Source organism: Neolamprologus brichardi, chromosome 19 (assembly GCF_056152115.1).
Source record: "Neolamprologus brichardi isolate AB-2024 chromosome 19, ASM5615211v1, whole genome shotgun sequence".
Lineage (NCBI taxonomy): Eukaryota > Metazoa > Chordata > Actinopteri > Cichliformes > Cichlidae > Neolamprologus > Neolamprologus brichardi.
Window position 1 is genome coordinate 13,067,555 of NC_142122.1, and position 25,117 is coordinate 13,092,671.

The 25,117-nt window shown below is 39.6% G+C and overlaps 1 protein-coding gene across 2 annotated transcripts in view; it reads left to right on the top strand.

The window, feature by feature from the left end:
* The first annotated feature begins 6,685 nt into the window (after positions 1–6,685).
* myo10l1 (myosin X, like 1) overlaps positions 6,686–25,117 on the top strand; it is a 42,710-nt gene continuing 24,278 nt past the window's right edge. For both annotated transcript variants that reach the window (XM_035910987.2, XM_087832809.1), the window contains exons 1-2: positions 6,686–7,140; positions 17,998–18,096. In XM_035910987.2, the coding sequence (XP_035766880.2) occupies positions 7,120–7,140; positions 17,998–18,096 (120 nt within the window). In that variant the 5' untranslated portion in view covers positions 6,686–7,119. The remainder of the gene's footprint in view (positions 7,141–17,997; positions 18,097–25,117) is intronic.

A 25,117-nucleotide genomic window follows, 5' to 3' on the forward strand; every position in this document is an offset into this window, starting at 1 on the left:
AGAGTGACAGCTGGGCTTTTGTTCAGTGCATGTGTCGTTAGTTACACTGTTAACACCAGTCCTTGTGTGCGTGCGTGTTTAACTTAATAATGACAGATTCATTAACCAATGTCCACTCCCTGAATTTGTGAGACAAGGGTCTGTTTAAGTTAGAAAGACCACAAAGAGTTACAATAGAAAGAAATGCTCAAATACACAAAGCCATCAAAGTCGTGCTATTGCTTTTCAGCCATTTTCAGTCTCGCCAGTTTCACCCAACCCATCTCATTCTATTTTTTTCCTGATATTTTTAAGAAGAGGAGGGGTGTCTTAAATGAGGGGGAGCCCATGTAATCCAGTTATTGTAGCGATCTGGGTAATTTCAAATGCGCTCATTAGGATTAGGCTTCATTTAACTTAATCCAGTAGAAAAAGTCGCTCACAACAAAGCTCAGATGAACTCTAAACATTAACTGAGATACAGATGTAGTATGGACAGTAATTTAAAGCTGCGATAATAATCTTGATAAAATCTCTACCTCCTGAACTCCTTCAATTTCTTTTTATTTATTGGCAGGTGTACAGGAAAAGTTGCCAAGGGTGGGGCTGATGTAGCAAAGAGAAGAAAGTATCTCCCCAGACTCACTTAAAGCATTTGTTTGTGTGGTCACAAGAGACAGATGATAAAATAATTTTTCTCTATTTTATGAATTTGGATGTCTGCATGCGTGCTCTCCTGCAGGCTATAGCTGACTGATTAAATTACCCCCACTGTCTGTTGGGAATTAAGGGGTTGCAATGACAGCTAATTTGGTTCAAAGACGTGCTATCCTACTGCCATGTAATATGAATGGTGCAGGAGTGGGGTGTGGCAGTGGCGGGGTCTGAGTAGGGGGAGGGAGAAAGGAAATCATGATGAAGTCATCCCTGTGAAGCGACTTAATTAGATTGAACCCCTTTCTGTACATGCATGCATGTAAACCCAACACAGCTGGCATAAATCTGCACACATGGGGATGTTTGCAATTCACAGAGGGTGCAACCTTACACTGCAAACATCTGTAAAATTTCCAGGAGTAATAGTGCTAATAACTAACAGTGCAATGCCTTTTAGGGTTTGTAAAATAATAGATGTACTTACATATTGTTTTAATATAGCTGCACGTAGCCTAAATATCTACACATAAACTGATGTTGAAACATCTTATATAAAGTCACATATTCAATCACATAAATAAACCTGTCTCCACCCATTTTTATTTCAACAGATGATTTGAAAACTCAAGATCCTAAAACAACATGCACATAAGATCATATTGATATCAATTTCCTGTTCATGTTTTACAAATTTGGAGACATGCTGACATGCTTAGATTGTTTTATATGCTCGTGTTACATGTGCAACCTGAATAGAAACATTCCTAATCCCTGCCTTTTCTGTTAGTCAGGCCAGATACAATGTAAAAATTAAAATATGTATATCTAAAAATAAATTTATGTATCAGTGGAATCACAGCTCATTGGAAGAGACTGCAATCTCTCTATAAGAGCCCACAGCAGCAGGAATCAATAAAATAGTCTGCTGATAGTTTAAACATGTATATTTGTACATTTTACAAGAGGCCAGCCCACCACCCTCAAACCTTAAATGAAATATGAAATCATATTTTTTTCTGGGATTTATGATTTCAGGGCCACAAACATTGTTGCCTGACTCATACAGATCAGGTGACATCACATATATCACTCTGAAAGTGCTCATGAATTCATGAATGCAGCATTCATTCCTCTGTTCACCATCCCCAAGGAGTGAACTCTGACACCAGGATGCACGAATCATCTCTCAGAAGAACCACAGTGGCTCAGCTTGTTTGTATTTATTATTTCCACTGTACCTTTCTTTTTCACGTAGCTACTGATACCACAGGAAAATTGCTTTGTAACTCGTTACTCATTTTTCTGTCTTTGCAGTCTGCACTGTTATCTCTGTTGTCCGTGCATTGTAAATGCTTTAATATTGTGCAGCCAGACATGCAAATGGACACTAGACAGAAAGCCTTTTACTAAACTAAAAGGTTAATGGTCATCACCAACAGTGCAGCCAATAATCAATACAGATGTAAAGAGAAATGGAGGCTGAAAGAAAATGCAAGCAAGAGGCTGTTTGTATAGAGATTTTAGAAGACAGATACTTTGTAGACTTTCACTTTTGATAAAACTTATAGTTAGGACTGACTCAAGTGCTCCTGAATTGTCTCTAAATTATGCAGCAATATACTTAGGCTACTGGGGGGGCTTCCCATAATGCACTGAGCATTTCTTCTTCATTGATCTCTTTTTTCCCTGTGTGTGTTTATGCACTACAACTATATTTAATCATTAGTTATTATGAAACTCTAGCTCTCTCTTATAGTTTAGTCATAGCAGATGTTTGCCTCTCCCTTAGCTTGGTCCTTTTGTAAGTTTCTTCCTGTTAAAAGGGAGATTTTCCTTCCTGCTGTTGCCAAGTGCTTGCTCACAGGGGCTTGGGCGATTGTTGGGTTTTCTTTGTCTTTTCTTGTATAAAGCACTTTGAGGTGACTGTTGTTCGTATTCTGTTTTCAATCTGAAGTTAAACAATCTGTTGCTAAACAAACCAAAACCTTGTTAGCTCTAACTCAAAGAGGTTTCTGAGTCAAATGAGGCTTTGTATTTCAAGTCTTTGTGTCTGATTTTAACTGGGTTTGTCTATGTGTTGGTGAGTATCTCAGTGATCATTGCTAAAATAAGTATTTGTCCTCTGCTGGCAGAGATTTGGTATTTATAAGTAATTTGAAACAAATCAAATTAGAAAGACTTAATAACCTCAGATTCATTACACCAAGCCTGTGTGTGTACCTCTTATTATTGTAAAAGCATGCAAACCAACATTTAAATGTGAACAAAACTGCTACAGTTGCAGTAATAATATTTACTGCCAAAAATGATTTTGGTGATTTATTGCAAGACAAAGACATGTTGAAATATTTTCATAAAAGAAATATAGCCAGTGGGCACATTATACGATCTTACAGGGTTCTGGCTAACAACGAGGGCTGTGAGTCTTTTATCCACTTGTTAAATTATTTCTTTAAATATCTACAAGTCAGAGACTTGTTCTGTTTTAATAAAGAAATGAAACCTAATTTGATTAACATATTTGATGACTAAAAGATAAATAAAAGATTGTATATGAAACTCCTAAAAGTTACCCAGCTGCTGATATTTGAGGATGATTGCAGTAATATCTGGAACAAAAATCCTTCTTAATAATGGGAATGTTGGAGGCAGAGTGGTAAATCAGTCGCAGGCCATTTTTCATACATTTTCCTTACTTTCCTTTTCCTTTATTTTACCCAAGGGATTGTTAATGAAGAATATGTCTGTGAAATCACTGTCACATCATAAATGGGAAAAATCCAGAATAAACTAAAAAAAAAAACCCAAAACCTTAGTTTATCCTGGTCACAAACTTGAAAGTTATCATATAGAGGTGGATTCAAAGGATGACCCATCTGCTCCATCAGAGAAAAATTGACTTTTTTTGTAAGAATGCAACCTCATAAATATTTAAAGAAATACAAAACATTGACTAAATACTCCCCGTGATCCCGTGTAACCTAAAAACTATTCTGTGATGCATATCTGTCCATGTATCTGACCACACAATGCTTTTTTGTCTTTGTGTGACCATTATTTAGAACTTGCTGAGAACTAAATATAGCCCCGAGGCCTTATTTTGGATTGCCCCATTTTACCAGTTAATCACTACAAAGTAAGGTTGATGATCAACTGGGACATTTCACGCTGAGTTTCTCTGGAGCTCTTTCAATCAACGTGTCCTTTCAGACAACCATAAACACATCCAAAGCGAGAGGGGGAGGTCACAGAAGATCAAAGACTTAAAATGAAAGATGGTAATAAATGTAGAAAGATTTATGGGTGCTCTGCTCATAAAACTGATTGCCTGTATCACCGGGAGTGATGCCTGTTAGCACATGCAACATATGACATGCACACACTCACTCAACTCAATTGTTAAATTACACAAAAGTCTTGATCCAGTCTTGGAAGGTGGCAAATAGTGGGTGGAAGAACAGTATGTAAGGTAAAAACTGAGTTTTCACAATACAAATGAGCTTGAAAGTCAATATTTGGTATGACCACCTTTAGTATTTAACCAGTTTTCACCCAGAGTACCATCAGACTTATTGATGATCTGTCCACAACACCCACCTACCCACCCACCCACACCCACACAAATATTCAGTTAACAGTAAGAGGAGAAGGAGACATCAAGGGGAAAGAGATGAAGCTGTGGTCAGATGAGTAAGCAGAGTTCTGCTCCTGACTTGCAGGGAACAAAATCTATCCCACAATTCACTGCTGAGGGTCACTCAGTCCTGGTGTTGTCATGGTAATGAGAATTTAATAGCCCATACTTTCTTGTCTGTGTATTTCAATGTGTGTGTGTGTTCCTGTACACATGTGAATATTGGATGAGTTAGTCTGCTGGGTCATGAACAGCAACGACGCCTCTGTCTTTCCGCATCAGAGATCTTTCTGGGCAAATTTGTAGCTGTTACTTTTGCTCTATTGACTCCCATGTAAAAATCAAAAATACAGTCAGTGTGTTCGTTTAAAGCACCCTCATGTAGCAGCCAGGAGGGGTTTAGTGCTGACAGATAATAAAAAAGAAGATCAGTGTGTTGTGTAGTTAAAACTAGAACTGGAAACAATAAACAATAGATTTTTTCATCATAGACATTTTTATTTTGCTTAAGAGATCATTTGTGGAAGCCCTTTTGCAACATCTGAGACCTGAGAGTTTCAACTACAGTAAAAAAAACAGAAGGAAGCAGGAATTTTTTCCCATTTGATGGTCTGGAAGTAGAAAAAATGTTTTAGTAAATTTTAAATATGATAATTAAAACTTTTTCTGGATCAATTTGTGCTGAGCATTTAATCAGTGAATCAATAAATCAACTAATCATTTCCATTTTGCTTAACTTTACCTGAACTGTCTTAGTGTGACAAACCCCAGTCATTAGGCGTAAAATCGATGTTTAAAATCAGGTGAAAGTCCCAGAGTACCAATGTTCCTTTTCCTTCAAAAGTGAGATCAGAGAAATGATCAGTAAGATTGGGTCTCATTTCCTATGTGTTTGTGTACATGCATGTGTGTATGTGTCTAATCACAAACACAAAACACGCATGGGGCCCTGCTGGTGGGTCTAGTTTTTGAACTGTTGCTCTGATGAAGACGGAGGGTACAGCTAAATAATACTTCCAAGCATGCACACCTCTCCACCCCTATACCTCCAGGGCTCCGTGGGGAACAGGCTGAGCTTATGCTTTACCCAAGAGAGGCCTCAGCCTGCTGGGCTCCTAAAAGCTGCACCTGGCCCCTGCAGGCTGGTGCTGTGAAAAGAAGAATAAAAACCTCACACGGTCCACATCACATAAACCAGCTGTCTGTCTATTTATACCAAACTGTGGTCTTTGGAGACTTTATTGGTTTTTCTTTCTGATTTTGGGATGTTTTGCCCTCACTGTTATGGTCGTGTGTGTGTGTGTGTGTGTGTGTGTGTGCGCGCCATGAGATATCATTTTTCAGCCTGCATGGGGGCAGGGGCTCTGACTGATCCTGTATCCAAGCCTACTCCTATACACCAAGCAACATTTTTTTTTTTAAAAGAAAGAAAGATTATATAGCAACGCCCCCCACCACCATCACCAATCCCTCTGGCCCCACTTTCTCTTTGTGCACTGGTTTTGGAAAAGCATGAATGCTCTTGACAGCACTTGCCTCATTGCTAATTTAGATATCATTTATTCAGCTTTATAATAATGTCATGTCAGCTTGTCTGTATTCATGGCCTTAATGGTTATAATAACTTTATACTCTTGATACACAAGCAAATTTTTGCACAGAAGGTAACAGCTGTGGTAACAGGTTTTATACAATCTATCTGATGTCTTTATTACTCAAATGCTCACTAATACTCTGGGAGCTACATCAATAGCAACATCTTGTGATTCACTGGTAAAGGAAATTACAAGGCAATAAAACTCAAATAATTTTGTTCATGATTTTTTTTGCAACACATGCTTTTGAAAAAGATCAGACATCAAAAAACTAAATGGCACACAATACATTAACACATTACTTTTTTTTTTTTTTTTTTTTTTTAAAAAGTAGTTCTATAACAAAAAGAAACAGTCTACATTGGCTTTGAGTTTTTCATTCTCGAGCATTTTGACAGAACAAAATATTAAATAAGAGACCTAATCTCTCCAAACAAGGAAACCTGCTTCACCAGCATTTATCTTTTATAAAAACAAAAATACTCTTTTCTTTCTTTCTTTCCTTTTTCGGGACTCATTGCTGTATGAACACTGACGTGATGGGATGAAGCCGGATAATCTGGTTCGGGATGATCATCTGTAATTAGACCAAGGGGACAGAGGTTCTTTTATCTGTCAACAACCACAGAAGCGTCATCTCACCTCTAGGTGGACTGTCTGTGACCGCAAAAGCGCTGGTTAAGGTTTGCTCGCACATCTGTACGTGTGAGCTTATAATGTGTGCTTTATATCGGAGGGGGCTGTGTCTGCACCGCCCCATCGGTGTGTGCGAGTGGACAGCGTCAAGCTCATCCTACCCCCGGACTGGTCCTCTCGCAACCCCACGCAGGATACTCACATCCTCACACGTGCACATATACACACACATATATCTACACACATACACACGCTGATACACAAACCAGGCAGACCTGGAAAACCGGGGGGCTTCAATTAGCGTTCCTCCGACGGATCCCTGGCGTGGACATTTTTCATTTTTTTCCTCTCAGCCTCCGTGGATTTTTCTCATGTGTGGTTTTCTTTGCGCATAGAGCGTGGACGCAGCTGAGGTGTGTTTGAGAAATTGGGCTATTTCGGAGGTTATAGAATAAACGCTCGTTGAATGGGAAACACCAACACAGAGGCACTGCTACCTTTCCCTCATCTCGACAAACAGGCTCACTCTTCAGTTGGTGAGATTTGCGCACCCGAGACCGGAGCCGGTGTCTGCGCTCTGCCGGGCCGGGCGCGAGTCGTCAGGGAGGAGTAGGCAGGATGGAGGCATTTTTTGCAGAGGTAAGGCCACTGAGAATCTGTGTCACGGTTACGGAGATAAACATGAATGACATTAATGGCGTGATGATGCCTGGATTTACACCGCTGCATGTCTATAGTGCAAGATACGGTTTCATTTTGAATTACGTCAATTATAGCAGGTGCCGCTTTGCTTCCGTCGAGCAGAAGCATCCTCACCGTCCGCCCCCCCAAACCCAGAGGAAGGCCTGGTCCCACTATATGTTATAGTCTTCATGTATCTGGGGGAAAAACACCGTTTGTTTCATTATCACTGCAGAGGATCAGGGCCTGACTGCCGGCTTGGTGAATTAATTCAGAGCAGAGCCGCAGAAAAATTGGCCAAACGGGAGCTGACATGGGCTTTTGCATCCATAAGGATGACTGCCGGATTAAAGCCAATCTGTTAAGGGAGGGTAAACCGTGTTGGCCTTCAGCAACAGCCCTACCACGGCATGCTGCCGCGAACAGACCCACTCTCTATGTGTGTGTGTTTTTTTAAAATTGCGCTGTGAATAGGATAGAGATCGGATCCATGGCAGGGTTTGGGCCGGTAGAGGAAGGTAAAAGAGGAGGGAGGAGGAGCAGTGTGAGGGATATGTCTGTGTGTGTGTGTGTTTGTGTGTATGTGAGACCGAATAGGTGAAGCAGGAGGGAGATAAATTAACTGCCCTTGTAATTGATAATTAAGTAAAACATTGGTTATTAATTAATCTTCCACTCTCCCACAAAGCTGACAAAACCAGTCTCATTTTCCTCTAATCTGATCCAGAGTTGTAAGCATTTTAGGCTGTCATTGTCTGTTGCTTTATTTTCTTTCCTTATAGGTCCTTCGCTGTACATGTTCACACCCTAATCAGGATATACAAGCCAGTCCAGTCCCTGTCTTCATTTGTGTCTTGTTCCTCAGACCCCCATTTAGTGGCTCAGGCACCCAAACAGTCTCGTCCACTGACTCCGATGCCAGTATCCATCCTCTCCAAGCTACTTATCCTCCCCCCATCTTAAGTTAATCTGATATGGGTTTAAATGCCTCTCACATTGGCAGTGATGTCATGCAATTTATTAGTGTGTGTGTGTGTCCATGTGTTAGTGGTTGTGAGGGTATATGTTTGGGCACCAGAGCTATGAGAATCACTGCTGATCATACTTCTTCTCTAACTGCATGACATAACCACGATAAGCCCACACAACTACATCAAAACACAAAAACCAACACTCCCGCTTCATTTCCCATCAGTTTGTCTGTAATATATTGATCATAGCATTGATTCACAGACCACCATAAAGCAGCCCCACACTGCACAGACTATGAAAGGCTGCATGAGATCTGAAAATGGAGTGACTTATTGAGTTACGAGGCCCTGCAGACATGCATAAGCTGCTACCCAGAAACATGACTTCATGCAGTAGTCGGGTGCTGAGTAATCAATCCTTCTGGGAGGTATCTGTCCAGCATCCACTTAGTTTCATCCTGTACCCCTGCATTCCTCCATTTGGATCGCTGGAAAAAAAAAAGTGAACAACTGACCGCTCTGTCTCTGTCTCTCTCAACCCAGGCAGAAAATGTGATGGCCATCCAGCCAAGCATGAAATATCAGGTGGTATTAGACTACTGTATAATCCCCGCATAATCATACTGGCCTGGTTAGTAGTGAATTATGGCAGTTGTGGTGACTTTATGCACTCTTAATATGGAAAGAACCCAATCACTTCCTTGTTATGGTGGCTGAAAAAAACAAACAAATTGTTACTCCTGGTGCAGATTCCATCTGGTATTTTGAGTGTTTTTTAAATTGAAAAAGTGCTTCTTAAGTTCTTAGATACTCTTAGCTAGTTTCAAACAAGTTATTTCCTAAACTGGGTTAAAATTTTAAAAACTTTAAAAAATGTCTTAGCTTCAGTTCTGTTGTTTATATGTAAACCTGACTGGGCTTTACAGAAGCTGGAAGTTTTGGAGCACAATCAGCAAACATTTTAAGTGCTTTGTCTTTAATAGATTCTATACATACAGTTTTATGCCCTGGTGACCACTGTAATTAAAATGCTTTTAAATAATGCTTCAAAATAATTTTTCCTGGAGCTGCTTCATGATGACTGCTGAGTACTTTGCTGTCAGCACTTGAGTATCTAAATTTGAGTATCTAAATGTGCTTATGAGTGAGTTGGGTGACATTTGTTTTCAGGGGTGATAGTTTGCGTTCGTGTCAGTGCACATGTAATAGATTTGAACAGGTGTAAAGCTGAAATGAACCAATAACTGTGAGATAGGCATGTGCAAATAGGCAAGGAACAGCTTTGGTGCCATTTGTTTTTATCCAGCTTGATATTCACTAAAGACCCTTCTGTTTCTGTCTCGCTTGCTTGTCCGTGTAACTGAATAAACAGTAAATCTTTATTTACTACCTTTCAATTTGTTGAGTGGTTGCTGTGTCCTGTACCGAGAGTAGCTGAGGAGCAATAAAAGGTTTCTCACACTATGAGGGTGATTATAAAAATGTAATCATCAGTGTGCATTCTCCATGGCAATTTGCACATATGCAGTGAAACATTCATGGAAGCATTTTTATGCAGCTTGAACAGCATAAAGTGTCTACTAATTGCAGAAAAAGAAAAATCGGTCCTTTTTCTTTCGTGCAATGGGTATTCATGGAAAAAACCTTAGGGTAAATTAAGCAGAGCCCATGCCAATCCATTGTGGTACAAATTATGCCAGATTTGGTATGAAGTGCATACTGCAGGAATCTGGTTCAGTGGAGGTAAGGGAACAGTCACTGGAGATGTGTGACCTATATTCAGCAGCTCCAAACACATTTGTTCTGCTTTGGAGCTGCATCAGTTTTGCTTCTCTCTCTCTCTCTCTCTCTCTCTCTCTCTCTCTTTTCCCTTCCCTCTGATGCTCTCTCCCCCCCTGCGGCCACTCTCTTGGTGCTTCTCCATCTCGCTCAACCAACCACTTTAAGAGCTGCTCAGTCAGCCTCCCTCCCCCTTCTGGCAGCTCTGTCTTTCTCTATTCTCTCCTCTCTGTTTCCACTTTATCTTTTTTTCTCCTTTAAATCACTTCTTTTTTTTTGTTTTTTGTTTTTTTTCCCCAGCATGTGTAGGTGTAACAGCTCTGCCTCATCTAAAGTAATGTTACAAGATATGAATTTATTTCATTTCCCGTGATACTATGGTAGTATATAACTATCAAATGTCACAATTTTCTGGGTAACAATAAATGAAACATAGCATATTACATAATTTTTATTTTATTTTGTCTTTCCTGATTTAAAAATCTTTAATTATATTTATGGGCTTCTGGAATAGACTGTGCCCAATTTGATTGATTGGACTAATGGTCCTAAACCAACAGAGCGGTTCGATTTCTAAACCAAATGAATTTGTCTGGTTTGTCCAATGTCAAAAAAACATTCTAATGCTATTATGATAAACTCAAATATCAAATATCCTACATATTAAGTTGTAATTAAATTGGCAAAAATCTGAACCATTTCCACAACCATTAATCATTATTAAAACAGCCATGGAGTAAACCATGGAGCCAGTGTACTCTCTGTACTGGACATTTGGTGTTAAATCTTTGCCAAATCAAACATGCGGATCATTGAGAATGAGATTTCTTATGCTGTTGTTGAGTGAAAACAAAGGAAGAGGAGTGGGGGTAGGCACGTTTAGAGGCAGCGACAGAGAAGGGAAGGTAGTATGGTGGCTATAGAGAAGAGTTTTAAATGTAGGGACTGTGACTGGTAATGCCATTGAGGCAGGAGAAAAGAAAAAGGAAGATTACAGACAAGGTTTATGGATATAGTGAAGGAGGACATGCAGATCGTTGATGTGTCAGAAGAAGATGCAAGGGAGAGGATAAGATGAAGGAAGATCATCTGTTGTGGTGGTCCCTAATGAGCAGATGAATGAAGAAGAAAAAAATGTTAGGCATGACTTCAATCGTTACATTTTTTTTGTCAGCCCTAGCATTAAAAATACCCACAGGCCATTGGCAGTGTCTTGCAATTTTTTACTAAAGGGATCTAGATATGCAAGGTTTATTCCTCTGACCATGGTTCACCTCTAGAAATGTCATGAAAATTGCTCATTTAGATTTTGCATACTCCTGATGACAAGTTGCAAAAATTCTGCACTGAAAGCAAATTATTCCTTGATAGAGATCTGCACCAAGAGGTCTTCTTTCAACCCTGCTAAGCTTCTTCATTGCTGAAATGTGGTAGTTTTTGTGTAATCATGGTGGCAGATTGACAGACAAACAACAATAAAAATAACAATAAAACACAAGCCTTAGCACAGACGAAGGATATTTAAGACGAGTTAAAAACAGTTAAAAAAAAATTAAACAAAACTGTGAGAACATTATTAACATTTACTGTGTTCTTTGGTAACAGCCTAGTCCTTCATCAAGTTTTCCAAAATTTGACTTAGTTTTTGCTTAACAAACATACAAACTGTGCTGAAAACATTAAAATTAGATCGCAACCCCCTTCACCTGAACATCAACTCCCAGCATCCACCAGTGCCTAGAGGAGAAAGGCTGTTTCCATGGTATCCTGTTTCCACAGTGTTGCCGTGGAGTCCTGTTGCCAGGGTGTTAGTGGGGGTGTGACTGTAGTTTAATCCAAGATGTGAGAGAATGTGATAATTAGCACAGAGCTCAAAGAGGATTTGTACTGTACATACACACACACTTGCTCCTGGTTTGTAATTTAACAGCAGACCTTGATCCAGTTTACCTTTGGAAAATCATGTTTGTTTTGGAATTAAGCTGTCCAAGACTTCAGATATTCCTAAAATAACAGCTATGCAGCCAAGCAGGAAATAAAGGGCACTTGTGTTCTTAAAACTCGTTGCATTTCTGCTGTCCAGTAGTTATATGGACTGCAGGTTAAATCCATGAGTTTTCTGCATAAGTGCCTTTGCCATCCTAGTTGGATGGACACAGGGGGATAGAAATCAGGCACTTTGGTAATTGTAAAAAGTTTTGAAAAGGAATCACATAGAGGAAATTTCTAAACCATACTTGAAAAAATCCCAGGCAACTATGGGAATGTTGGTTTCTTTCTTTTTTCCCTGTAAGATTGTTTTGAAATTAGCAGCCACTCATGTGTTGCTAATCATCCAAGATCCCCCAGAAAAAAGTAGTTATATATATATATATATATATTACTACATTAAATGTAGTGTATATACATATACACTACATTAAAAACACAGGCATCCTGGTACATTGTTATATAATGGGAAAACACTGAATGATGAAGTATTTTCCATTGGTGGAGATGGTGTTAGTAACCAGGACTGATGTTGTTATACACAGATCTGTCATAGTTAAAATGGTTTCTAACACCCAACTGATCTAAGATTTTTAAGACCAATGCGGATACTGATATTTGGTGATTTAAAAATCAGATTTCTGTAACCTTTGTTATGTGTGGTAATTCTTTGAGTTATTTATGCTCTGCCCAGATCAGTTATGTTTGTCAGTTGTTGTCTTTGTGCCGTTCCAAATGCATGTTGGCATCAGGCAAGTGGACAAACTATGCAATGTTAATCCTCTTAACAACATTGAAGGGTGTTTCTCACCTGTCTTATTTATTGTTTGTATTTTCATTTGTTAGCTGTTACAAATGCCAACACTAATAGAGCTAATACACTTATAGTATTGTAAAAGTTATCCGTCTTGTAATACATTAAAGTTAAAAGACACTCATGGTATATGACTATGGATAAATTAATATGCTCTTAATGTTTTTTGCTGTGATCATGTTTCCATTTACGCTCAGATGTTTATTTATACCTGCAGTGTTGAATCTGCACTGCAATCCCTTTTAACGGCAGATGTACAGGCCAGTGACACCCACTAGCCCACATGCACATAAGCATACACACAGACACCAACATGCACAGACCGCACAGATAAACACATGCTGTTGCTCTCCTTCCAGCAGCTATAATCTGCTAAAAGCCTCGCTGTCCTGATTGTATTATCACCTTTAATGGAATATTACTGACACAGTTTAGGTCTCCGACATGGGCAGCGCTACGCTAAGACGACAGATCAGAATGCTTTTTGCGAGGAAAAAGGCAAAAGAAGGTGTCTCTCCAGTTCACATACAAATTTACTACATATTTGTGATAATCCTACTTTCTAGGATTTTCTGCTGCTCTTTGATTTGTGCTCTCTGCCTCATATTGACAGTTCACTCTCATGGCATTTTCATAACGCTATGGTGGAAAATTAAAACCACTTTAAACTCCCACAGAATGTCCCCTCTTGGAGTGGGCTCTTACCACTCATGCAAGAGTTAATATTACCTTATTTGACAAATATCTGTGCTTTTTATAGTATTTCTGGCTATTTTTCAGCAGTTCTCTCTAAACAAAATCAAACAAACTCTTTGGGGTTGCCAAAAATTCTCAAGTAGAAGGAAGCAATTGAAACACATTGTGCCGATCAGCCTAACTATATATAGTGATACAGGGTTAATTAATTAACTGTTAATAACTTAACTGAAGATTTGTCACATTATTAACAAAATCACAGAGGACCAGGCCAGAAGTGGTCCCTTCATCCTGGAGCCTAATAAAAATTACTACCTGATGCTTGTGATTAGAAAGGGATTGACAGTTTAAACAAACACAGATACACAAAAGAGACACAAAAGAGACAGATACACATAGTTTAAAAAAACCACGCTGGTCTTTAGTTTTCCTTTTATATGCTGCTGAGCGGTCATCTGCTCTTGGCATCAGTTATTAATTTGTGTCTCGTTTCTGTCATTTTGTGTCTTCTTCAACCTCCTGTACTTGTAACCTTTTGTTACACACTTTGCTGTTTTCCTGCCCTTGTCTTCATTGTCCTCATTTTCCCCATTTGTCTGCCCTCTCTGTCTGTCTCCTCTCCTCTGTTGTCCTTTGAGTTTACACCGAGTTTGTCAGACGTGACTTTGCCCCACAGTGACTCCTCTCCTTCTTTAAGCTGTCATTTATTTATGTGTAATTTGACTTTTTATCTCACCTTTTTCTGATTGCCATTTTTAAAGTCTTGTAGCTGTTGGTCAAAGTCAAAGTCTGACTGTCAGTGTGTCCAGTTTGAACATCTACTGATATTCAGTTTCCTCTGAAGATGGACCAGTCCAATATGATTATAAGTCGCACTTAAACTTTGTATTTTAAATTAACTAAACATTAAATTGCTAATACCAACATGTGCCATTGTGCATGTGCATTTAGCTTAAAACAGCACAGATAGGCAGGGCATCAGGACCAAAAGTGTCTGTTGAGAAGGTTAGCGTGGGCTCATTAGTGTATGTAAAACATGCACAGCTCTGGAGTATGCTTACATAAAGAATTTTATGGTGCTTTTACAAGCCAAAATCATGCATGATTTAAAATCCCCTTCCTGTGTCCCTCAGAACGTCTCCCAGCTCTGCAGCTATTTTTAGATCACTCCCTCTAAGTCCTGTTCTGACCACAAAAAATGATATAAAACCAAAACCAAAAAAGTAGCACTAATGATAGAAGAAGTCCAGAAATGCACAAAAACAATCTTTAAAGGGTGGAGTCATGAAACACGTTGTCCACAGTTGACCTTTTGTTGCTACACTGGATTCATATGAACCAGAGTGGTTTATTTCTTCGTCTCTTATCTTTCTTCTCAATGCAGCCATGACAGTCAACAGCTTCTTTTTAAGTTGATCCAATATCTAAGCTCGTGTTAACCACAGAGCCTAGCTTTATGTCATGACCAGTGAAAAACATTTAAGGTTTAATGATGACTTTTGAGTGATTCCATTCCTGCAGATGTTGGTCATATGTTTGCACTCAGCATTTGCTTTGGAGAGAGCTCCTCTCAGAAGGAGAGATCCTTCATCAGAGACTATCTCCATGGGAAGAGCCTTGATTATATGGCACAGGGGTCCATGTAATTGCCTGAACAGACAAAAGGGCCTCTATCAAACATACGTATAGCTGAGCGCTCATTGGATATGTCTAAATTTATACCTAAATATCTGACTTTAATCTCTAAATTGTGACTTTTCTCAGAAGAAGATTAAGGCCAGAATTCTGATAAGAATATTTCACAATTTGAAAAAGTGTTGAGTTCAATCAATCAGTTGTGAATAAAAAAAAAAGATTTGGGGCTCACAGAAGAAAAAAACACACTCATGCATTAGCCATCATCATCATCATCATACATATCCTAGCTGTACTTGAAATTATGCTGCTGTATTTCTGTCACAGCATTGTACGGGAAAGATGTCTCGCTATTGTTTTAGCATTTCCTGTTGGTTATAGAGTTGGATGTAAGACTAGAGGTCAGAGGTCATCTCTGAGGGTAAAGTGACAATAGACGCTTAATGGAGCTTGACGAAAAGGTAATGGGGCGGAGCCTGGGGCCTGTTTGACTGTGGTTTGGTTTGAATTTCATGGAGCAGAGAAACAATGCGAAGCATAGTGTTAAAGGCGATGTTACAGCCGTAGATATTAGGCCACAGAAAGGTTTGGTGTTTGTTGTCATGCATGGCTATTTCTGTCTGTCTGGGGCAATAATAGATGGGAGGAGGGGAGGAGGACACAAACAGGAGGAGGAGAGGATGAGTCTGAGTGGAAGCTTTGGTGCTGGCTGGTCATTTATAACCCTCAGTCTCCCCTTAGTTTGACCATGAGATTGCATATCGATCTGGGACTGGAGACCAATTTGCTTAAAGAGGAGACAGAGAGAGAGAGTCAGAAAGCAGAAACATTCATCGCTTTCTGGTTCACATAAGATGAGTTTATTTTTGTATGAGATATAAACTCACCTACACAATGACTGTGCTTCAGGGCAGACACAACAGCCCCAGTATTTGAAGATTAAGTCGTCTCAAAGGCCAATTTATTAGCTAAAACATGTGGTGGAGTACCAGTGAACTGTGAGTAGGTCATCAGGTCATAATAATGTCTCAGTGCGGTGGAATCTGACAGAAAAAAGACAGAGAGGATAAAGAGGAGCAATGAGGCCGCTATAAATATATAAAGAGTTGCTGTGCAAAGAACAGTGAAGGAAACCTTTTTGCAGACTAGTGCAGAAGATGAACTATAGATGGGTTTATGTTTTGCAAAAGCCAACAGCCTTAAAGTCTGTTTTCAGATGGATTCAGACATTTTATCCCCTAAGCCTCACCTTAAGCAACCCATTTGTGTGCATAAGTAACACACTGTATTGGTGTGTGACTGGTTCATGCCTGGTTAGCTCCATAGCCTGAGGCATGACTGGGTTTCTGTTATTATCCGTGTGCGTATGTGTGGCACTGAGGGATTGAAAGAACCCAAAAAGAGAGAGTGGGAGAGACGGAAGAGGAAACAGAAAGTGATAAAGGTTGTCAGGGGATGCTTGGGGCTGTGGCACCATCTGTTGCTAAAACAATTCTTTTCCATTTGTCTTCTGCTGCTCACGTCATTCATATGCACACATCTGCTGGTCCACCGAGCCTTTTAGGACTCACGCCTCTGCTTAGGATTTAGACTGGAGCACTTATGCCACAAAACTTTGCTCTAACTACAAGAAAATTCATACATTATGGATAACACCATCACTTAAAAGGTGGACTCATCAACAAGAGTGCAGTGAATGTGATTCAAACACCCACAAACATCACCATCATTATGACTAATTTGTCAGAAAAAGTGAAAAAAAACATTTCACACATTCCACATGTGAGAGCACAATGTAGAAAGTAAATAGTTTAAATTCATTTCAGTGCACAAAATTTAGCTCTCTAGTGAGATTTTGTCGTTAACAAACTACAGTACTGTGTGTTTTCTCTGTTGACAGTGTAACCTTTTATTTTAACTTCCTCTGTTTTGAATTCAAACAGTTAACAGAGTACAGAGAATAGTAGTCGTATTCAGCTGTAAGCACATTTTAAGTATTTATTGATGTAAAGTGTTTTTCATTAATAGCTTCTTGTCTGAGGATATATTTTATACTGCAGTAACACAACACCAGCCTCCAGCAGGCGCCCCGTGGTTGGAGTTATAGTCGTTAATAAAATAAGCAACGTTTTTTATTCAAGTATTGTTTTGATTACATTTGACACCACTTCTTGGACCTGTTTTAGAGGCAGTGCTTGGGTAAACTCACAAGGGATTCAGTTTAAGCCAAACTGTACAAGTGGACGTATGGTGTGCCTCCTGTTTTTCCAGCGCTTCAGTCGCTCCATTGACTCATCTGTCCTCTGTTGCACTGTCCTTCTGTTTATGGGTTTCAGGTCAGAGGTCAGTGACTGTGTGAAGGAGGGCTTTGTCTGTTTAGAAATATTTAGGAAGAGCACACTTCCTCTGAACATGAATAAACTCCTTGCACAAAAAGATAAAGACGCCAACTGCAAGCGCTCCTGCTTCACCATGTTAGAAATTAGGTGTGGATACTAATTGGATGGGATACTAATTCTAGCTTGAAAAACTAGTTTTAAAACAAAATGTACATACTTTATATCTGAGCAAAGCCAAACTATGCTTTGAAGTCACTCAAAGCATAAATAATTATCCACAGCTTACATCAATACAGTTTATCTAGATGCATTTTAGCCTGGCAACAAGATTTAGCGGTTACACATTTCCCTAACAAGTGAAAGATTTCCAGTTTGATTCCAAGATGCAAGAGGAGATGTCAATCTTTTTGGGGTTGCATCAAGAAGGGCATCTGCTGGAAAAATCTGCCAAATCAATCATGCAGCTGTGGTGACCCCTTGTGAATAAGGGAGCTGACCAAAGTAGCTAAAAAGATGAATTATTTAAAATCTCACCTATTTAGGGTTGCAGTTATTGGCTGCTTAACATCTGTGTTTTGTGTGCTTGTTACAGGGTGCCCGCGTTTGGGTCAGGGAGAAGGAGCAGCTGCTCCCAGCCACCGTCAACTCCTGTGGAGATGGAACCCTTGTGGTCACGACAGATTATGGGGAGGTATGAAACGCACACTTTGCACGACTGCCTTTCTGATCTCTTTTGCCTTCAACACTGTGATGAGTGAGCAAAAGTCTCATCATGACCCTCCATATACAACCATGCATTACACCGCTCATCATTGACGTGAAGGTGAAGCAGCCGTGTAGGTACATCCTCTCCTGTGCTGATCAATGCAAACTCCTGGTCATGATGTTCCACTTTCCCTGCCCCAGTTTCTTCCTCCTCCTCCTCTTCCTCCGCCTTCACCGCCTCATACATATTCAAAATTCATCTCTGGATCGCTGACACACATTCTGCTATCAGAGGAGAGCCAGAATAGATAGAAGGCATCATGGAAGTGTAGATGAAAACGGTCAGATGTAAGGATGGGGTTGCCTGCGGCTGATCTAAAAAAACAAAACAAAACAAAAAAAAAAAACAACCTCAACCTTTTAATGCCACGCAGACTGCCAAAATAATGGAATTGAATGTTTAAATCTCATTATAAATGTGTGTGTGTGTGTGTGCGTCTGCGCTCATCTAATCTGTGTTAGATCAAGGACAAGCACACATTGCTGTTTGGATTTAATATGTTTACACACACACACACACACACACACACACACACACACACACACACGCACGCTCTCCATTTGCTCTCCATTTAAAGATGGAAGTAATAATAGAATTGTTTATTCCTTCCAAAATCAAGAGTCTTAATCCTCCTTTTCCAGCCCTACAAGAACACAGTAGATGTACAGTAAAGATGTACAATGAATTCATGCTTTTGAAACTGTTCCACTTCTGATCCAACTACTTCAGTGTTTCTGTTCAGTGGCCCAGGAGAGACAGACAGGGATTTCCCAAAATAGAGGACCAGTTATAGGAGCAGGCATTCTCTTTGCTCTGGATTATGAATGTCCTTAACCTCTCTAAAGCCCCATCCATCTCTCTGCCCCCCTTCTCTGCTAGATGATGGTGTTTAAATGTTGACTCTGCAGGAGGTGATGAATATTTGATGGAGAATCAGCAGGATGGTGGGGTTATACCCCACAACAACAGGATCTGACCCATGAAAACAGTCCCACGCTCCCTATTCATTCATTCCCACAGCTCTGCACCGTGTTCTCCTGCTCAGAAATAAATGTTTGATTTGAATGACTGCAGAGCACAGTGAATCCTAACTTTGTTTTGAAAGTAAAGAAAATTACAGCAGTTTGCAGGTTTATGATTTTTTTTGCTATGTTATACATGCCATCAAGTTACGCTTTAACAATGAAACACTTGTTAGTTTAGTTAGTGGCATGGAACACAACCCCCCTCCACATGTGAGCCTAGAGTATAAAGAAGCCTACAGGTGAGTTAGGGTTTATCTTTACACTATATGTATATAAATATTGGACCACCTACACATTACACCTACAGGAGCAGCTAAGCCATGGAAACTGATGCCACGAAGCTTGTGGAGCACAGTTTTTGTGCATATCAGACAGACAGTTGATGGACTTTATGCACTGCGCACCTCAGTGACCTGTAAACTTTATGTGGTCTGCCTGTGGTTCCTTAATGCTTCCATTCTGCAATAACACAGCTTAGTGTTGATCACGGAGGATCTCTGAATATAAAGATTAAAGGGTGTGGCCCACTACTTATGTTCCTGTATATCAGGGGTCCCCAACTCCAGGCCTCGAGGGCTGGTGTCCTGCAGTTTTTGGATCTCACCCTCGAGGCCTGGAGTTGGAGACTACTGCTGTATATGGTCAGTGGCACTTCTCAATGCTCTTAGGTGTAAAAACTATAGCAACACTAAGTCTTTTCAACTGTTATGAAAGCTAGAAACCCCACAAAAACAAACTACAGCCGTACACTAAGCTGACGACATAATAGAGTTATAAAAATCTCCTAATGCAGTAAACTCAAAGGGCTCAAATAACTCTGATGTAGGTCGACATGAAGTGTTTAATGCGAGTACTCACTGAAGCCTTCTCTCCACGTATTGGCATTATATCGATTTGAGAAAACCATAACCTTTCTCACTTTTTCAGAGGAATACATGAAACAACCTTGAGGGTTATTATTGTTTGTTCACACTTTTGCAGTCTTTAATTACATCATCTTGTTGTGTGTTATTTTTCTGCAGTGACTTAATGGAACAGCGCCTTTAGCTGTTCATCTCAATAAACCGACTCCTCACGTAACTGTGGTGATTAGAAACACCGGCAGCAGGAGATAGCACTTTCATCACAGCTCGAAGAGTTTACACATTCTTCCTGTGGCTGTGTGAGCTTCCTCCCACAGTCTACAGACATGCAGGTCAGGTGATTCTAAATTGGCGACAGCGTAAATTTGAGACATTTAAGGTGCTGTATCAATGTTTATGTGAGTGAATCTGGATGGTATAGCACTATTATTGGTCTAAATAACCGTTTATTCCAATTTCAAAGAGCCAGACTGTTGTAAATTTGTAGAGTGGTCCAGAGCTATAGTTCTCCAGTTTTAAATGGTATATTTGAGCACTTTGTTATTAGCAGCCTGTCACAAAACAAATCATTTGTTCTTATTTCTTTAGTTGAATCTTTGTAGACCAAAGACAACACAGTTTAAAACACATAAAATAGTGTTTTAACTCCAACAATCTGGTTCCAAAAGGGGCAAAAAACTTGGCATAGCTCGTATCTTGAAGCAATATTAGTCATGGTTTGGCCTCCCCTGAACCTTTGCCTCAAAGTTATTGAAGGAGTCTAGGATCATCTTGAAAGAAAACAGAATGAAAGGCAGGATGGCTGTAGCTCAGGCAGTAGAGCACGTCATCTACTCATTGCAAGGTTGGTGGTTCGATCCCTGGCTCCTCCAGTCTGCATGCCAAGTATCCTTGGGCAAGATACTAACCCCAAATTGCTCTCTGATGCGTTTATTGGAGTATGAATTAGGAATTGTTAGGAAGCACTATGAAACTTAGAAGACAGTGCTGGTGTGATTGGGTGAATGTGTTGAGTACACTGGGAGTATAAGAATCAGTCATTTTAACATTAAAAGGGCTTTGAATAGTCCTTCAAGAAGACTGGAGAACTATTCCTGAAAACTCATTTGAGTTTCTTGAATTTGCAGTATCATCCAATCTCTCACCTCATGACAAACTCATGACCATGACTGAGGGTTAGAGCTAAGCCAATCCAAACAGTCTGATAAAAACATCCACCTTTTCCTTTAAGTCGGAATAGTTTTCTTGGTAGAGAACTTGATAACGTTAGGCCACATAAGGCAAAAAATGAATGAACCTTTGGGTAAACTGGGTAATTAAAAAAGAAGGGGAGATAAAACACACAGCAAATAGATAGTATTATCAGTATTAGAGTGCTTTAACTAGTTGCAATTGATTTCAAAGAGCTCCCATTGGCATTCTGAATATCCTGTTAGTTTGTGTTTGATATGATTAAAGGGCTCCTACCTACATATTCTTTAGTGGGGATGCTACATTTTCTGCCTCCACCGGGCACCTTTACCATACACTTATATAGCACACACACACATGCACGCACACTCAGGTTACGTTTGCGATGATTTATGGACTGTGTGTGCTGTGTGACCTGGATTTCAGTAGCTAGCGTGAAAGCTGCAGCGAGAGCTCACGCGAGCACGGAACATGCTGCAGGGATGCAGCACTCCTTGTCCACACACACAACAATTGCATACTTAGAAACACACATGCACACATGCACTACTACGCACAATAACTCCTCCCTCGTACTCTGTCAAATGTGCCTAATGAAGAGTTCAGAAATGTTTGGGCCGATTCGCCACGGAAGAAAGCTAGTGTAGTTGTGATCTCCTGACCCACTTCCTCTACTCAGTTTCACATTTCTAACCCTCTGAGGATCCCCGTAGTTATACACTTGCTCTGTACAACTTAATGAGATTAACATAATTTCACACAAAAATAAGGATGAACGCACACACATTTTGCTAAAGTATCTGTCTTACTCACTTGCATTTCGTCTATTCACACCTTTCCAGGCACTGCAGTGTTCTTTATTAATGCAGGGCGGAGACCCCCTATAGGGTAGTGTGAGTGCAAAATTTTAAAAGAGGATTTTTAGTTCAGTTTTAGTCAGTCCAGTTGATTAGAACACATGTTCAGTGCTAATTCTGGCTCTGTGGAATAAAGTAATGTTTTAAGGCAGGGCAAATTTATTCATCAAGTTTATTTGGATTTTATAATAGTCACCTAGTAAAATAATCGTCTCCATGGGTGTTGGCTCTGTTTTATGTTTGATGCCAGTAGCAAAACTGTTCAGACGGCAATCATGGCAAATTATTATTGAAGCCATGTTAGCATACTGATGCTAATGTTAGCACCACTGCTCCGCAGTTTCCCTAGTTTGTGAAGGTGGTTCACAAATTACAATCACATGCTTCACACATTTTTAGTGTTTCCTCTTCAAACTCAAATCCTATTTTTCCTTAAAAAAGTAATGCAGTACATTATTTAATTACTTGCAGGAGAAAGTTACATTTCTCATTACCTTATTTTCTCATTACTACATAAAACAACCTAAAAAACATTTAACGTTAAACCTTAGCCTACAGTCCTATACAACGACACAAATCTTTGTTACAAATCTCACTTATGTGATCTTTCTTTTAGTTTTTACGTATGAACACAAAACCGACATCACAAAACAACGATGAAAACCAGCACATTGAGACTTCCACTGTGATTCTACTTTAGCAGCATGAACAAGAAGAAACGGAGGCTCCAAGCCGGACTGATTATCTCTGCTTTTGTTACCTGTTGAACTTCTGGCTGCTGGGCTGTGGTCGGCTTTCACTCAGCTTCATCATCACTCTGTGTTCCTGGTTAGTTTTGTGTTAGCATGCTGTCTTTGCAGGGGCTTGCAAAGAAATGAAGTTCTGCTAGCAGCATAATGTGGCTGTTCCTGATATTTGCTTTCCTACAATAAAGCTGACTATAGCACAGAAAGAAAAAAGCTTGTTATCTACCTGCTGTGCAGATAACTGAAGAACCTTTGTAAAGCAAGTAACAATGAAATGCAGTTACTGAATTAAGTCCAGTAACGTGTTCCTTAAAAATGCAAAATGTTTACAGTAGTGTGAAAGCAAAACCAGTCATTATAATGTAATGCATTACACCCAATACTGTCTTGACTCATACCCAAGCAAATCAATGTTGTCTGTAGTCAGGAATGCTGATAAATGTTTTAAAAATCCTTCTTCATATTCTGCAGGCTTGATAGTTTTTAGCAAACGAGAACTGCTAAGCACTGCTGGCCGCCGTTGCCCACAGTGTACTTTGATTTCAGTGATCAGATTACACTAAAGACCTCCTCATCCCAACTGCACTCATTTAGATCTGACACTTCAGATCCAAGGTCAGTGAGGAGACCTGCAAGTGCTGTACGGAACTATGTGATACTAAATCTGCACTGGCGAATAGATGTCTACAGAATATGTAGGTCACTGTGCTCACAGCTCTCTTCCTCTCTGTCTCTCCATCTTTATCTCCTCGCTGTGGTTGCAGCTAATATGTGAAGTCAGATGAAGAGGCTCGTCTCCTCCGGCTCTCCTCCTCAATCATGCAAAGCAGCTTCAGACATCAGAGAGCTTTACAGAAAGACTCTAAGAACTGCATGTATATGTGTGTGAGCTTAAAAATGTCTTTACATGGCAAAGAAAATGATAATAGGGAAGAAGTGTTCTGAAAAAGTGAATCATACTAACCTGTTTTGTCATTTAACTTTCCATTAACATAAAATAAATATATTTTCAGTCTGAGATCATCCCAATAGGCTTTCTTTGCAACGAATTTGGTGCAAGTTTTCTAAAAACAATACTACTCAGCCACTTTAGGAAAGTAGTTTTATCAGATAACTATCTTTGTGAATCACAATTTTAAGTCTGGCGTCTTCAGCAGAGTGTAGGCCTGAATGTTAGGTGTTGTGAAGTCAGAGAGTACTCAGAGAGGGACTAAAACAATTTTTTTTCAAATTTTGTGGTGGGATTTTCTGACCACCTTCTCGCCGAGTATAAACTCCCATTCCTGTCTTAGTGAAGACAGATAAGAGTTAGTTAACCATCCTCAACTTCTACTTCAGCCTATCTCTGTATTTTCCTCTCGCTGTTCTTCTGCTCCTGTTCTGGATGATGAATTATTGAATATGAACTATCCCATTTTAGACTCTCTGGGTAGTCAAATTTATCGTGCGTACATCTGCATCTGCATCACAGCACAGTTTGAGTGTGTTCGTACCTTTTTTCTTTGTGGGTTAATGTGCAGATAGTCTCAATGCAGAGAATGTGTGTTAAAACCTACTGGAGGGCAATGAAAGAAAACAGAGACATCTGCAAAATTCTTTTCCCCCCCTCTCACTTCAGCTGCAGGTTACTTCAGTTACTGACACACTTTCCAAATTTGAAACTCCCTGAATTACTTGTGAATATCTGCTTTATCTGCTGTTTTTTTTTTGGCTTCATAACCAGTTACATGTTGCAGAAAAGTATCCCAGGAATTTATTTGTTTAGTTATTGTGTTAAGAAATTCTTCAAATATACATTTTAGCAATCCCTTCCCCCCTTTAATGGTAGTTTGCCATTTGTTTGCCATTTTCTCTTGTATGTTATGAGGACGTGATTGTGGCTCGTTTGAATATTCTTTCAACCCTGTAGGCAGTTTAGTCTTTTAGCTCCATACAAATTAAATATATAAAACAACCAGTCTGAACAAATATAAAAAATAGGCTACCATTTATATACAAGTTGCAGTTTGTGGAAGAGAGTATGCTCAAATAATAAAAAAAAAAAACCTAAAAGGAGATTAGGTGCATGAGTTTAACTCACTGATTTTCCTATTGTAGAGATTCTTTTTCCAATATTATATGGATATAAGTGTCCTTAGGGTAAACAGTACAATCAGTAAACTCCTTCACTTCCGTTTGACGTTTATACTACAGTAAAATTCTGCACATTTACAGACAAAACTCAGCCAGTGTAGAGAATAGGTCAGCTATCTTAATGACGCACC